Genomic DNA, 17058 nt, shown 5'->3' on the forward strand with positions numbered 1-17058 from the left:
TGGTAGAGAGAGGGGGAAAAAAAATCCATGTTTTGGGTTTGTACTTTGGTTATAAGACCACATGAAATAAATACATACCCTGCCAGGTAAGAGGGCAGAAACTGTCCATCAGATTCAGAAATATTTAATAATTTCTTGCACTAATAATAATAATTTCTTACACTTCCATCACACCTTCTGTTTGAACACTTTGCTACGCTCAACCAACAATGAGGTTCAAATGTTCAGAACCGCTATGACGAGGATTTGCTTGTTTGTCTTGCTGTAGTACTGAGAGTTCACAGGATGGCATCAGGGTCCTGATGTGCTGTACAAACACAGAGAAATGGTCCCTGCCTTTGTGCAAGGGATCTCATTAGGGCTGGGAAGGATGGAAAAATTTACCGCAGCCTTGGGGTTCAGCAGCCATTACAGTAACCAATACCCCTCTCACCTCCACCCCCATATGCTTGGGGTTAGGCCAGGAATCCACAAAGATCTCCTTGCACTGAACCCTCCAGTCCTTGCTGTTATGCAGAGTCCTGGGGACGAAGTGAAGGAAAAATAATGAAAACGAATAGCAACAGTGATTGCGATAACAGAACTTGAACACATCCAGCAGCTGGCAGGGAAACGCTAGAGGGGAGGTGGTCGCAACGCCAGCAGATATTTGCAAATCAGCCTGTAGCTGGGTCTTCAGCAAACACCGCAGATAAACACTAGGATTAAGGAAACCCATCTACCATAATCCATCATTCTGGGTCAGTTGAATCTCCGTGCCGTGTTTCTGTCTGAACTGGCTGCTAAGGATTCTCCTTTCCCATTCAGAGGAGGGCTCCTGGACTTGCCAAATAAACACCAGGCTTCCAGTTTATTTTATCAGCTGTGCAGGATGGGGCACCCTTATTGTGCAAACCAAAATACAGGAACACATGGCAGCATTCGGAGCGAAAGAACAGCATCTCCTCGCACCCCCCGCCAACACGATCCCTGGGAAAGTCAAGTTAACAGGAACTGGCCAGGGGTTGCATGAAAGGCAGAGGGGTGGGTCAGAAAAGGCTTGAGAGGCCCCGTCTTATGGTTAGCCTGACAAGGAATGATAGGAAACAGGTTCTCACATTATTATTGCAGTACCTTCCCAACTAAGATGAGGACCACATTGTGCAAGGTGCTGTACATGTACACACACACACTGAGCAACTGTTCTTGATGCACATAGCTTACAGTCTAAACAGACAAGTCAGACGGCAGGTGGAAGAAAGGCAGGATTATTATCCCCACATTACAGATTGGAACTGGGGCACAGAGAAGGACTTGGTCTCACAGGAATGTCTGCAGCAGAGCCAGGCATACAACCCAGATCGCTCAAGTCCCAGTCTGGTGTCTTAAATATGAAACCACCCTTCCTTCCCCCCTTCCCTGTGCATGGGTTAGTGGGAATTGTTGAGTGGAATGGGAAATTCCATAAGGGAAGCAGGCCCAGAAGGAGGTTATTCAAAAACGGGTGAATAGGGGAGGAGAGGGAAGCTCCTAAGGCAGGGAGAGACCCAGACCACAACCCCAGATCCAGCTACATCTGGGATCCAGATCTCAATTGTGTCTTGATATTGTTGGTATCCCCAAGGGAGGGAGAAGGAAAAGAAGAGAGCAGGTTGAAGAAAGGAAGAGTAGGTGGGCTGGTCAGTCGGGGGCCGAGGAGACCAGGAGGGCAATGAAAGGATTTCAGGGACAGTCTCCATTTCCTGACCAGCGACAGCAACTCCCACTGCTGACTCTAGGCCCCAGAACTATCCAAAGCCACACACGTTAGCATATGGTGGTAACGCAGCCACTGGAAGTAAAACCCACTCTACTGGCAGCTCTTTGGGACAGGGACCATCTTTTTGTCCTGTACAGCCCAATGGGGCCCTGGTCCATGACTGGAGCTCCTAGGTGCTACAATAGATGAGGAAAATAAAACTGGTCTCCCTGTTATCTTGTCTGTGTAAACCTGGTCTGTCTTCGATCCAGTTCAGGCTTTTTCATGGTACCCATCACTTCAGACTGTAAGTTCTGTGGTGCAGAGAATGTTCGTTATTCTAGGTTTGCAAATCACTGGGGAAATTTCTGCTAGCCCTACCGCACAGTGTTTTGGCTCACCCCCAGCACAGTGCTGTAGCAGTGTTTAACTGAAAACTAGCCCATCAAAAAACAAAACAAAAAACCACCCTTATGCTGAGCCCTGAAAAATCTCCATCCACTTCAGCAGTGTTTTAAGGGATATAAACCTCTGAAAACTGGGGCTAAACAACAGAATGCTGAAAAATTCAAAAGATTCGAGCTTGAGCCATTAGGTGCAAAGACTGTTAGGATGTGTGTGCAGAGCCCCTAGCACAATGGGTCCCTGATCTCCAAGTGGGGCCCTCCTGGCACTACAGGAATAGAAAGAATCCATCATTCAAACGTAGCAATGTGGAGTCAGTACCCCAGACAAGAATAAATAACCTATAGCATAGCCATGGGAACTCCCAAGCCACCTCACCAAATGCAGACCCAACACAGAGCGGAGCTGCTTGTGAGAGCTGACTGCATATCATTTGCGGACAACAAACCGGGAGTGAAGTCTTGCTCCCTCTGAAGTTTTGTTGTTGACTTCAGTGAGAGCTGCAGCTTTCCAGATTCACTAGCTGACTCCTACTTTAAGATGGACAGATTGAATCACTTTGTTATTTCCGAATTTTAAACGTCCATTTTTCATAGAGGAGCTGTGTATAAATTAGAAGCCGCACAGGTCCAAAACACTAACCCCCAGGAGACCCGCTGTACACTTTCCCATTAGACAAAACCCCCTTTGTATTTTTTTCTTGCCCTTCCTGAGTACCCTCTGCTATTCATCGTTTGCAACTTATAAAACCAATCCCATCAATGGGAGCGGATCATTTCTATTTCATTTGGTGGAGCGGATGTTAAACAGAGCCCTGATCTTAAAAACAAGCCCCCATTGGGGAAAGCTTTCCCAGCTCCAACTGGCTGGAGCATGAAGATCACACAAAGTTGCAGGGCCAGAATTTCATCTCAGGTACAGGGGTGTGAATGGGAGATGAATCTTGTCAACAGGCTGCATCAAAAGGAGAAAGCTTATTTATATTCAGTTTTGATTATTAAGCATGTAGCTTTCGAAGCCAGTTGCATTTGTCACGTTCCCCCTTCCCCTCCGGTTGCATAACTCTTCTCTATTTTTGCAGCTGAAAGGCTCTGTGAATAAGTCTGGGATGCCCCCGGCACTCATTACTCCACGTTCACTGTGGAAGCCCCAAATCCCCCCATCCCCGCCCCCAGGCAGTGACTAGACAGCATAGATTCTTTATTCTATTCAGAGTGGGTGGTCTCAGAGCTTTTACCACTGTGGGTCCCCTTTTCCTCTGTATAATTCCATCTTACATTTTCTTCACTGCTGAAAACTCCACATGTCATCAGTTACGGGGGGGAGGGAGGGGGTTTAAAGAGAGATATTTATCGCCTGCAACCTCCAAGTTCTCTCTTAGCCCACGTAGTGGGGAAGGGCACTCACTTCCACAACCGGGCCTCCATCACAACACAGCTCCTCATTCATAATGGAGCCTTTAGCCAGTGAATTTTTCTGTTCACAAACTGTCCGTGAGCAGATGGGTACAATATCCCTGAATTTGTCATTCAGAATTCTTTGCCAAATAATGCTGATGGATAATTCTGGGTCAGTAGCTCATTTGGTTTGCAAAGAAGATTCACCGTTCAAAATGCTAGGCTTTTTGATTAAACATAGAGGTCACGTGGCAGGCTTTTGTTCTCTCACTGGATGAGCGTAGATCTTAGAATCAGGTTTCAGGTGAGAATCCTTGCAATTGCAATTTGTTATTTCCTTCCTTTTTACACTCTTGCAACACTTGCTCAGAATTCATTGATCCCACAAACCTCAATGCTAATAAATTCACTCACCAGGACATTCACCAAAAACAAAAACAAATGCTCATAGCAAATTTGCTCCAAAATTCAAACTAACATTGATAGGATTTTTTTTTGAAGCTGTCACTGTCTCATTGTCTAACACTAGGGTCTGGTGCAGGCTTCTCAGCTATTCCTATAATAGGGTTTTAAGCAGTATTTCTCTACAAGAACACACACTTATTTTCCTGTGCATTGTCTGGCTAAAGATTTATGAAGGATTACAACACAGCATGAGAACATTCCTCACTGCGATTATCTCGCACTCTGAATTAATATCGACAGGAGTGGTTAGCTTTGGCATCTCAGAATATCCCACGATTTACTTGTACCTGCTAGTTTTGGAGGCTATAAACTTGCAGCTGTGACTTGTATTCCAATCAAATGGACTAGGATAGCTAATCCCACGTGTAATATTTAGACTCACACAGTTTCCCCATTCGTTTTCAGGTAAATAATTTATCCCAGAAAAACTCCATCCATTCACAGCCACTATGAAGAATTAATGGCCCACATCAATTTGCTATGCTCTTTAGTTCTCAAGGGGGACTTTTCACATGGAGGAGCATGCTAAAAGCAGGCAGAATTTTAACCAGCTGAGTGCTGCTTCGCATACTTGGGACTAAAACACACCTAACAGGGCTTATCTGCACACTGGGCAAGTTTCCTTCAAAGCTCTGATCTTCCAATGAAATACCAGTGTTTAAAAACACAGAAAGCAAGTGCCATATGGCTGCTGCACCTGTGGTTAGACATGGGTTAAACATGGATCCATTTGCACTTGTTCTTAACTTTCCTCAGTCTCAATCTCTCTGTGCCTCAATTTGTCAGGATGCAAAATGAGGTGAAGCTGCTTCGCAAGCGGTCACGAGAGGTTTATAAAGCCCGTGGAGATCCTAGGAAAAGGCCATGGGAGTGCTAACGGCTTACAGAATAAAATCTTGCCAATTGACATTGATGATCCACTCCCCTCTCCTCCGTTTGCATGCCGAGAATGGGCCTCTCACCACTGAAAGTTTAATAGCAGGGTGCTGGGGCAAGTGCTTTAATGGGCGCGGAGGCAGGTTTTGTTTGTGCCAAGAGTACATGTGAATTTTTAGTGGATGCAGTGTTTGATAATGTTTCCCCCCCGCCCGCCCCCGGCGTTAAACAAGCTCTTTCCATCGGATGGCTACAGACGGGCAAGTAAAAATATTAGCACTCACATGGGGCTGTGTATCTCCAAAGGACTTTACAAACATGAAATCATTGAAACCCTCAATACGCTGCAGGAGGCAAGTAGATTGCCTCGGTTTCCCTGTCTAAAGGCCGCGTGGTTACAAAACGCCCTCGTGGGAGCCTGTAATCCATTTGACCACACGGGAGCCTCAGTTAAGATGGCTCTTGATACCTACAGTGATTCACGCGGGGCTGCGCTTCTGGGTAGCATCGGATTGGTTCCAGAGGTCTCGTCAGGGGGGGACACCATGTGTGGTAAGGTCTCCGACTGCGCCTGGGTCGCGGAGGGGACCCTTGCTGCTGCTGTTGCCGCCGTCGCTGCTGCCTCTCCTGCCGTGGTCGGCTTCCCCCGCAACATTCCAGGAAGTTGGACGTGACCATGTCCCTGCCCACCCCAGGGCCCGGGAAGGAATCCACAGCATGCAACGTGACCGCCACGCCGCACAACTCATGCAACTGAATCCAGAGGCACAGAATTCTCCCGCTCTGTGCGTTAAAAATAACTCTACTTCTGAAAAGAGGGTGTCGTTCAGAGCTCCAGCTGGGGCATTAAGAGAATTCTTTGCCCGAAGACTCAGAGATTATGGGGGGGGAAATCTGCATGCTCTTCCTCCATGACATAATCCCAAGGATGCTTGTGCCCGAAGGGCAGCCAACCTGGTGAGCACTGTATCTTCAAGGGACTGGGGAAACAGAACACAAATCATTTGCATAGGCTTTTTCATGTGGCTGTTCCCTGAACATGCTTTGCACTCTCTCTCTTTCATGAATCATCTCTGAAGAGCCAAATCCTTTTATGGACACATTTTTAATGGGATCCCTAGAATATACGCTATAGTCCTCTCTATCCAAATGAGCCAAGCATAAACACAGCTTTGGAATTTGCATGATTACTTTATACTCAGACTACAGGAGAGGATGATGATTTGGGGATTATTATTTTTAAATTGTCTCGGATTTTTAATGTATTTCAGAAATACAGTTTGGGCCTAACTACACTGGCTGATTATTCTATTTTAATATAGTTGTTTAAATTCTTTATACATTTTGCCTCGAGGACAATGTATTAATAATAAACAATGGTTAAAAATAGTATCCTTATAGTACACATGTGGGGATTCCCTTCTTATAAATTTGTTCAGTTTCATGTACACATCGGTATCTAACAAGAGCATTGGCAGGTTCCTCAGACAAAATTCTGTCAATTATATTGGTGTAAATCTACAGTAACTCCACTGACTTCTACTTGACAAAGGATAAAACACACAGACTGCTGTCAGGGATATTGTCTGCTTATAGTGGTGGAGGCATTTCTTACAATGAATCAAATTCTGGTCTCACTCTCACCACTGTAAATCCAGATTAACCTTCACTGAAGTCAACGGGAGTTTGGAACGTGTAAGGACCACAAAATATAGCCTGACAGACTTTGAGATCCTACAAGTTATGTCCCTGATTCAAGAAGTGACATAGCATGTGCTTAAATCCATCTCATGCTAAGTGTGTCCTTATACCCCACTGACTTCAACAGGACTTCAACACGTGCTTAAGTTCTTTCCTGAATCAGGACACATGGGCAAGATTGCGCTTTCATTACAGGCAAAATACATATTGACTTCAGCGGGAGCTTTGCTTGAATAAGTTCTATGGGATCAGGTCCTAAAAATCAGTTATTTAATGCCACCTCCTCTGGAGTCAATGTGAAATTAATCATCGAACATTTTCTGTTTGACGCATTTCAAATATTTTTGTACGAGGGCTCACGTTTTGTCTCAAGTGATGCACCCTGGTGTTACTACCAGGTGCTCCAGCCCAGCTGTAAAGAGGCAGTATTTGCTGAGGAACGGTTTCCATTCAGAAAATTAAGGGCCAAATCATCAGATGAACTTCCTCAGCTCCCAGAGACTCCAATTGGAGCTGCAGTGGCTCATCTCCTTCAAGTTTGGCTCTATGCTTCTACCCCATTTCAGGGAGATTTTCATATTCCATGACTGCCTTCTTCGCTGACTGGGTCATTAAGACACAGTGACAGCTACATCTCTTACCTGGGGATGATAGGACATTTAAAGAGAGCTCTCAGCTTTGTCACAACTCTCTCCAACTCTCTTTTTCTTTGTTTGCTTTTCTTTTTTAAATTATCCCTCAGAAGCAAAGCAAAGGAAATTGGGAAGGGGAGTGGAATATGGAGGTGACATTTCAACAGAGAAAAATAATGTATATTCTTGGTATCATAATTATTAATTGTAGTAACTTTTTTTTATGATAGCACCTACAGACTCCGATAGGGTACTGTACATGCTATATATTACTGCGTATGCTAGATTTAAACAGCTCCAACACAACTCTAAGAACTGTGATCTTATATCCTCAAACAATGTTTTCCCTCCATTTACAGTAAGTAGTAAGTCACATTGTCTAGGTCTCTTACCACCCAACCCAGGGACTCTTCTAGGACATGCAACTTCTTGATTCCCATTTGTGCAGCTCACTTCTTTTAATAAAATTAAAAGATTTAAGAAAATACCCGTCCTGCTCCTCCCCCCACCTCTGCCTTATTTTTCCATTCATATTACAATCATTACATCAAAAGATATATTTCCTAATACCAACATTTAAAAAAATTTACAAAGCTTTTTACCTAAGCGATATGTGCTGTTGAAAAAATCCCTGTTGTTTTTAACATTATAACATTTTTAGCACCTCATACAGCAAAAGAGCTTTGGAAATATACTTTCACTTTTAACAAAATCATGGCCTTTGATCAGAAACACTATTTAAATAATCTTTCCCATGGGGTTTTACCAGAACAGAGGTCAATAATCCTTAACTAGAGAAACAGACCGTATTGTTCTGCAACAACATCAAAACTGAGCTGTTGGGGTTTTTAACTATAAAGGATTGTTAGGATCCATGTTTCATCAAAGTTTGTACAACACCAACGCAAGAGGGTGGTGAGAGATCTCGCTCACACACACAGACCCCTCTCTCTAAAACCCACCTTACATATTCACCCACCTCCTGAATTTGTCCTCCAACAGCATATACCAAAAGCTACTCACTTTAAAGCTTCCTCCAGCAATATGCTCAGTGAGCTGCCGTATATACTTACTTTAAAGCACAACTTCTGCTGACTAGACTGGGCAGAACAAACTTCAGCCTGGCTTTCCTAAGAAACCCTTTTAAAACAAGCGCACACGCAACCAGACCTCAACGTGCCTAAGGACACCTGAGGCAGCGATCAGCCAGACGCTACAGTCAGCCCTCACTCTGGCTTCACTGAGTGCCAAACCAATGAGGGGAGAGCTATGCAAATGCTCCGGTGATGCACTCTCTTCCTAGGGCCTCTGGCACACACGTTGTGGCCCTGATGAATAGTCCTTCAGCGCAGAGTCCCCAAAGGGCAGTGCTGGGAAGACAGGTAGACTTCTCTCCGGCAGGCAGCGGACATACGCCGGCCAACGAAGGGGTCTCTAGTGAGAAGGCACATGCTCCTGATCAAAGCAACAGGCCGTGGGCTGCTTTGACAAGAGGAAAGACACACCGTGTTTCTGCTTTCAATAGCATAAGCTCAGCACAAAGCAGGACAGTCTAACATGCTTGCAAACACAATCCCCCACTACCTTTGTCCCGTCCCCCCCACCGGATCTGCGAAGGAAGTGAGAGATCATTCCACCCATTATCCCTCAGGCTTGTTGAGCCAGAATAAAGGCGGAGGCAAATGGAGTCAACTCAAAAAAGAGGCTGCCGGAGTTCATTTTGCGATGTCGTGTGTTAATTCGGCTCAAATCAGACAAAATTTCTTCGGGGTGCGGCAGGGGAGGGAAGTAGAGGCTCCAACAATTCCTAAAATAACAGACAGGATAAGTGCTACTTAGCAACACTGAGATTCCTCCTAAACATAGAGAAACACCCCCAAGGCCAGGCACATAAGGTCTCTTGACTCACACACTTCGTTGTATAGCATGATGTTCCCCATACATAAAGCACACAAGTACCAGTCAGCCTCGGTGGCTTTCGTTGTAGATTAAGGAAAACTGCCAAAACAAGAAAGAATAAAATCTCTCTGCAAGAACTGCCAGAGTGGACCAGATGCTGCAGAGGAAGGTGTAAGAACCCCGCAGTAGCAGATGTGGAATAACCTGCCCCCCACATTAGCCCTTATCCTTCTCTCTAATAGCTAGAGATTGGCTTAAACCCTGAAGCATGAGCTTTATCATCCCTTCCGAAAAGTTTGTGAGCACTGACTATAGCAACACCAGCTATTTCTGTTCTCCATACTCATGTCCCAACATTTTAAAAAATCTTGCTAAGTCCTTGGCTTCAGTGGCTCCCCATGGCAAATTCAGTCCATGTCCATTCGACAATACTTAGTTTTGGGTTATTTCTTGACCTTGGCCAAGTTTGAACTGGAGACCCGGAAGCCAAAGTCCCGCCCCCCCTCCCATTATCAGCCTCCAGAGCCCATTCCGTCCCTCCCTCGTCACACTTCAGAGGGCTCTCTCAAGAAGGGCCATGGGCCTGGAACAGAAGAGCTGCCAAGACTCTCCAGTAGGAGGCAGCAGACCCTGAAAACGTTTGGGCTTTGGTTCTGCAGCATCACACCCAGCACTATTTAGCTGCTGCATCTGAAGGTGCTAAAAGTCCGCCTTAAGCATCCCACCCCCAAATGCAAACACAAGTATGGTCTCTCCTACCTCTGGCCTTTCATTCTTAACTAAAAAACACCTCATCTTGGAGAGTGTTTAATGAGTAGCTGCAACCGAGTCTTGCGGCCTGCGGACGTTTCGGAGAAAGCAATTGGCAGAAGGGGTGGCTTCGTGGGCAAAAAGCTACGTCTATCATCGGGTTAGTGCAACTTTGCAATTGCCATCTGTTCAAACATTCCTATTGCAAGAAACAAGGAGCCAAGGCATTTTAAAAAATGTCTAAACAGTAATTGGTGTCTGTTTAGGACTGAGCATGGAAGCGGGTCAGAAATGCAGAAGCGATTATCTGAGAAATGCCGCAAGAAAGCAGATTAAAAGTTATTACTCTAACCAATTTCTCACCTGCAGGTGGCCTGCCATTCATTTCCCCAAAAAGCAGAGGCTCCAACAACTGCTTTAATCAACTGCTGATGAGCTGTGCTGAAACCAAGAGTAGAGCAGACAAGGTGCAAAGGCATGCAGAGGCCACCTTCCCACCGGGCTCCCTCCATGTGAAGAGGCATCAAGAGGAAGGTGGGGCATGAAAGAAATCCTCTTAAGCTGAACTGATCCAGAAAGGCTCTCTTCACCGGCCCCTTTGGCTGATGCATGTGGCTAAGCTACAAGCTAGCAAGGCTGAGCTCTGGAAACCCGAGACCCTGCAATAAAGATACATTAGGGGCCAGATCCTCAGCTCAGCTCCTTGACTTCAGCGGAGCTCTGTCAACTTACAGCACCTGACGATCTGCCCCATATACATTGAGTCCCTTCTCATTAAATTTCCTCAGTGGAACATGTAGGCTCCCAAATCGACTGCTGGCCTTTTAAAGCTCCATAATCAAAAAATCATGGACCCATTTAAAATGATTCCACAGACTTTGGGGGCCCAATTTTTCCTAGTACAAACCAACAGACACCCCTCCCAACCTACAGGTGATCTCACCCACTCACACATTTCATGCACAAGGCAGAGCTGGCAGTCCCAAAATATCATGGCACTGCGCACCCAGCCAGACCTGCGAGTGCCAGTTAGAACTAAATAATTAAATACTACCTAGCTCTTAAATAGTGATTTTCATGAATAGGTCTCAAGGGTATCCAAGTCCAATAGGAAAAAGACTGAGATCCACCAATCACGGATGCGATTTTCAGGAGGTAGACACCCAATTCTAGGCTCCTTTGAAGAGGCCAATCAGAGCCGACATAGGCAAGAGCATAAAGATTCAGTATAATACTTGTTACTGCATTGCCTAAAGAGAAACTATTAAAACATTTAACAAGTTCACTACATAGCAGACACATTTACTAACATCTATGGTGGTGGAACCAACCGGGGCATTCCTCAGCGGGTTATGATGGTTTATTGTCAGTGCAGCTTCTTCCCCGCTTTGCCATCATAAAACTGCAAGTGAAATAAGATCAGGAGTAAAAAATGCTGCTAACTCAGGTAAACGGGATTGAACCATTGGCTTCACTGGGGGTTGGGTGGCTGGGGAGGAAGAGGAAGGAAAGCAGAGCAGTAAGGCAGGCCTGGCTCATTTGGAGGGGCGAGAGGGGAGGTGATCAAGAGGAGTAACTCATCCGCTAGGTTCTATGGGTTTGAAGCCTGTTCCATTTGGGGTTGGGGGATCGAAATGATTCTGCCAATCTGCTCCGCAGCCCTTCAGAGTCAGAATTCACTTCGTTAAAGAGCAGATTATGTTGTTAATGGGCAGCTGTCTCTCAAACCAATGGCGCCTCTTGATCCAGGAGTGCTGGATAGCCGAGCAGTGTGCTTGTTCCCAGACCAGTGTCTGCTTGAAAAAAAAATAATTATGAAGGGAAACAAGGCCAAGTCCGTCGGCCAGGACTGAAGACGGCCCCCCTGCGTAGCCCCACCCGTAAGTCTCTAGAGAAAGGTTAGGTTAGAGGCATTTTATCAAAGACAAACTCAATGGAAAGTAATTAAACACGAGAGGGGAAACTTGAAAGGCCTGTTCTGTCCTCGGGTTAGCAGTGTGCGCCCAGCTAAATAGCTAAGAGAGGCTACAGGCTTGGATCTTCTAGGCAACTGTCATCAGATTCCCTTTTGAACTCCCACCCTGGAAATGGAAACTTGCAGAAGCCAGATCCTCAGCTAGGACAAAATGCCGCAGCTCCAGTCACGTCAGTGAGCAATATTGGTTTGCACCATCTGTGATGCCAGCCTAGGGTGACCAGATGTCCCGATTTTATAGGGAGAGTCCTGATTTTTGGGTCTTTTTCTTATATAGACTTCTATTACCCCCCAGCATCCACTGTCCCGATTTTTCACACTTGCTGTCTGGTCACCCTACTCCTGCCCCTGGCTTTTAAAGTCCTCAAGCTGGGTCAGCATTGTTAAGTGCCAGGCGTGTTTATGATGCTATGTAGACAAATAATTATCAGGATGAATCTGTCTGAATAAGTTAAGAACCTCTGATTGCCACCCCCTTCCGAAACCTACAGCCAAACCCACGATGGTAAGGAACCCCTTTTCAGCTCTGTAACAGTTCATTACATTTTTTACCCCTTGGGGCTTGTCATTTTTGCAGCAGCCAGCGCAAAACTGGGCTTTGGCTGGGACTGGAAATGGAACTGTTGAACGGCTGCTCCAGAGAGAGGCTTCCAGCCTGAGTTTGCAGATCAGAGCGGCACTGATCATTCAGGTAAGCAGCCACGCTCCGGGTAATTCAGTCGTAACCAAGAATGCCAAGCTTGCAGTAAACCAGTGATGGACAAATTACAGAACATGCTTCCTGCTGCCATTTATCAGTCACCCGCAGCCTCACCTCCCTCCTATTTGAAGCCTGCTAGTTTTGGCAAAACAATAAGACACATTTCATCTTGAGGTTTTTACCCCGGGGGCCTGATTCTCATTTACACCAAGTCCCCTTTGAAGCCGCTCTACGCTATCAAAGCGGTGTAAAGTGGGGGCAGGTATAATATGCTCCCACGCTAAGTCACCGTTACACTGCCAGAGTGGAATAAATGGACCTTAGGTCTTCTCTACAGGGGAGTTTTTTCAGGATCCTCTCAGGTGTGACTGTAAATAGCTATAGTTACACCAGTATCTCATATGCACATGCACATCCATGGTGCGTTTTTTCTGGTTTCGCTATGGTCCCTGGGAAGGGGTTTAAGTTAAACCAAAAAAAAACCCCACCACTCTCTTACCAGAATAAGAGTGTCTGCATGAGGCTTATACTGGTATAACGCTGCCTGTACCACTGGGACAGTTTTCCCATGTGGACAAACCCTAAGCGTAAACGAGAATCACACCCCTTTCTCTCAGCCATTCCCAGCCACAAACACATCGTGCCGTTTCTGTCTCCTTTGTACCCAGTATCCATCTGGGAATTCAGTGCCTAACCCACTAATGGCCAGGGACTTTCTACCCTCCTTGACACCGGACTCCTATTGCTTCACTGGAGGACCCAGAATCCTTTGAGACAATCAGACAAGAACCTTTTAATCTGTCACGGCGATTACGAGAAGGCATCGCTCGGGAGGTTAAAGTGTGTTCTCTTTGGCTTTCATCAACACCTGAGAAGGTCTCACCCTGAGGGACAAAACACTTCAAAGTGTGGAATCAAACAAGCCTTGAATGGGGGCAGCAGAGGAGAGGCATCTACACCAGCAAGTTATAAAGGGTTCTCCATTAGCACCGTGTAGAAGAGCAGGGAGGCTGGGCCTGGCAGAAATCACAACTAAAACTAAACCTCAGATAGGAGATGACACAGTGCCACAGCTCTAGCTATTCAAGGGGTCTTCCATCAATTATAGACAGACACTGAAATCTGTTCCCACTTTACCAACACATACCACCGCCCCTCCAGCAGCTGGGTCCAGGCCTGTAAGCACAGAACATGGTCCTTACTGTGCAGGTAAGGGGAGAAGAGTGAGTATTAGCATCTCATGGCCATGGTGTGCTCCCTGCTCGTCTGTGTGTTGTATGCACCTGCCATCTCTTCTCTTGTGCTTAGATTGGGAGCTCTTCAGGGCTCTGTTTTGCATTTGCACAGCACCTAACACGATGGGGATGCGGCTGCCGTGACACAGACAAATAAAACAAACTCACGACGACGACGACGACGACGACATCATGGGCTCCTTCCTTCCCTCACACATCAAACAGACTCACAGACAAGCATGCAGACCAGCCGCAGGAGTAGCCCATGCAAGACTTTATGCCCCTTTACACAGAAGGCAACTCACGACAGCTGTGAACAGACCCAAGTGGCAGCAAGCTGCCTCCATGTTAAAAACGAAGCAAACCTGAAAACAAACCTACTTGGCAACACTAAGTCCTTGGACATATGTGTGATTGATCCTGGAGCATTACGGCCACCAGTGTCAATTCAGTGAGCGTTTGGTTTGGCAAGGGAACGTAATCACTTACCCCTAATGACTTTTCCTTCAAACAGGAGTAACCAATCCATCTATTTGTCAAAGGAAACATACCGAGAAACACAATCGCTCATGAGCAGTTGCTTCCCAGTGCTGAATTAGTCTTAACTTGCCCTGGAAGATGAGTTGGATGCAGGAAAACGTAACTTCCCTTTTAATAAATATCCCTTCCCAATGTTACAGCACAAGATTAGTTTCCAATCCACTTTCTGTACCTTAATAGATTTGCCTACATGGTTCAGTATTTACATATTTACAGTATTTACACATTTCAGCTGCAAATCATAGAGCACATTGTAAACATCAATTAAATCTCATACAATATCCCAGGTCAAGCGTCATTATCCCCATTTTAGAAATGGATAAAGTGAAGCCCAGAGAAACGAAGGGACATGCCCAGGGTCACAGAGAAAGTCAGCAGGAGAACTGTTAGAAGCCAGGAATCCCAATACCCAGCCCCCTGCTTTTAGTGCTAGGCAATATTTCTCAGCAGAGGAGCACTACATCCACAAAGATGGTCTCTGGGTCTAATTTTCAGAGATCCTGAGCATCTGTAGCTCCAAGTGAAAACACCACCTGCAGGCTCCCAGCACCTCCGGGGGGGTGGGGGGGGGGGGGGAATCAGACCACCAAATGCTATTATATGCATCTAAATGTGTAAAACTAGCTGACAGATGGTATTTACAAATGAAGACTTTCCCGGTGCCCCTTCTTCCTAATAGAACTGTTTCAGTACAATCCTTAGTACATCAGAGAGTTTGGGACACTGTTGGTCCTACCAAAGCAAATAGCATTTGAAATAACTACACAAATATTTCCCACATGTACCTATTTGGTCTGGATTCTAATTACCCATGGACCATGCCCGATTCTAATTACCCATGGACCAGGCCCGATTTTTGCATGGCAACGTCTTGAAGAATAATCAAATGAAGCCGGAGATGGTTGGGCGAAGCTCTTCTTAGAAAACTACAGTTGTTTACGTTTCCATTACAACTGGCCTGAACAAAGGGCACTGGGAATACAGATACACGGTTCTCCCCAAGGCTTAAGAATAGACATACTGTAGCTGCAACTGGAAATTTGGAACAATCGCTCTTCCCAACCATTCACAGCGCTCTGAGTGTAAATGCCAGGCATCTCCCAAAGCACAGATCATTGACCCAGCATTTTGATCTGTCCATACAACGGTTCATTTCACTGCAGTGCAAACTCGGCATCGAAACAATAGCACCGACACTTGACGTCCGTAGACTTGTCAAAAAATGGCAGCAGCTATAAAACATTCTGAACGCCCATGAAAACTTGTCCCTTAATTACCTCCCTAATTAGATGTTCCATGGTCCCTTTTCTCACTCCTCCTCAGGAAATGGACATGGGACCTTTGTCCTAGTCAGCGAGGGGTCCCAAGAACATGTGCCAAGCAGACCTCCCACGATTCTAATTAAGAGCCTGGCTCCCCTCATTTAATGGGACTTGGTCAACTTTTCCTAGTATCAAGTACTTTGGTTGCTTTAAAGGGATGGGGGACAGGGAACAAGGGGAGTCAGGGTTCTCCTCTAGTGACAGCTCCAGCCCATTCAGCCTGTGATTTTATTTGCAGCCAAATCCAGAGAGAGATTTGCTACTAATTAGAGTGAAAGGTAATCAAGAGAAAGACATTTCCTAACTCATACAAAGCCTCAGTTTGATACAAAGGGGCTCTTGGTTTTCCCCACACCAATTATTTCTGTTTCTTTAGCACCCCTTTCCCCCCACACACACTTTTTTGGGGGGAGGGGAGGAAATCACATTCAAAAGGTAACTTTGCCCAGGTCCGCTTTACAAAGCGCATCTTTGTCTGCAAGTTGGCTTTATTGTCTCTCACTTAAGAGACAGACATCTACATCAGCACAAATGCTCTCTTCTCTCGTGCTTGGTGGGTAACTCTCTGGTTTGGGAGCACAACAATCTAAGAATCGTGCAATCACTCTGAAGAGGGCACACTGCTGTTTGCTTCTCCTCTTTGTTTTTCAGCCATTTTATTAGACACATGGGGGATCTGTAGACAAAGATTAGCGTCTACATCACGTTATTCGACATCGGAGGATGTATGCCGTTCTCTAACGGGGATTATTCTTTTCAAAATTACTTAACTGAGATTGCATGTTGGGAGGAAGATAAATTGGAAGGTTGGAGCCCCCAGAAATTAACGATCTTGTTTCCATGTATCATGCTAGTGTGTGAGTAAGGAAAGGGGGTCAATCCCCTCTACCAGCACCTGAATCCTGACCCAAAGCCCACTAAAGTCAACATAAAGCTTCCCCAATTGACTTCACTGGGCGCCTGAACACACCCCAGGCAGCATCCTGTGCTGGGTGCTCTCCTAGGCCCCGATTCAGCAAAGCACTTAACATGCTTTAGTCCTATTGATGTTATTTGGCTTTAAGTACTTGCTTAATGTTAAGCGTGTGCTTAAGTGCTTTGCTGAATGGGTCAACAAGCACATTCCACAATGTTCCTTGACCCCACAGAGGCCTGGTTGGCCAGATTGGGAGCAGGCTCGGCTGATCAGAGCTGAGCGAAGAATGGATTTTTGAGTTCAGTGGCCAAACGAAAAAAATCTGAAAAATTCAGTTTGGCAACAAACCAGGAGGGGTGGGGTTTTTTGGTTTTCACGATGAATTAAAGGGAACGAAAAACATTCGGAATGTCGACATTTTCTAAACAACATCTGCTAACCGAAGCGTCAGTTCAAATGGACATTTCATTTCAAAACTTGTCCAAACGGTTCCTTTAGACATTTTGTTTGGAAATGACATTTCCAGGG

The 17058-nt window shown here is 45.7% G+C and overlaps 1 protein-coding gene and 1 long non-coding RNA gene across 10 annotated transcripts in view; both read right to left on the bottom strand.

Moving 5' to 3' along the window:
• The window catches only part of DVL1 (dishevelled segment polarity protein 1), a 207951-nt gene that overhangs the window by 71030 nt on the left and 119863 nt on the right, over nt 1–17058 (bottom strand). The window contains exons 1-2 of one of the 9 annotated variants that reach the window (XM_073317078.2): nt 8778–8917; nt 5334–5840 (exon numbers count right to left, since the gene is read on the bottom strand). The exons of 7 other annotated variants lie outside the window; for them this stretch is intronic. In XM_073317078.2, coding sequence (XP_073173179.2) covers nt 5334–5538 — 205 coding nt within the window. In that variant the 5' untranslated portion in view covers nt 5539–5840; nt 8778–8917. Of the gene's footprint in view, nt 1–5333; nt 5841–8266; nt 8747–8777; nt 8918–17058 lie in introns of those variants that run through there. One more of the 9 variants, XM_073317077.2, reaches the window with a different exon arrangement.
• On the bottom strand, nt 10002–13462 carry LOC144929545 (uncharacterized). The gene is made up of 2 exons (XR_013634825.1): nt 10206–13462; nt 10002–10041 (listed from the first exon to the last, which is right to left on the bottom strand). It is a non-coding gene; the product is annotated as an uncharacterized LOC144929545 (long non-coding RNA).

The sequence above is a fragment of the Lepidochelys kempii genome, chromosome 18 (assembly GCF_965140285.1).
Source record: "Lepidochelys kempii isolate rLepKem1 chromosome 18, rLepKem1.hap1, whole genome shotgun sequence".
Lineage (NCBI taxonomy): Eukaryota > Metazoa > Chordata > Testudines > Cheloniidae > Lepidochelys > Lepidochelys kempii.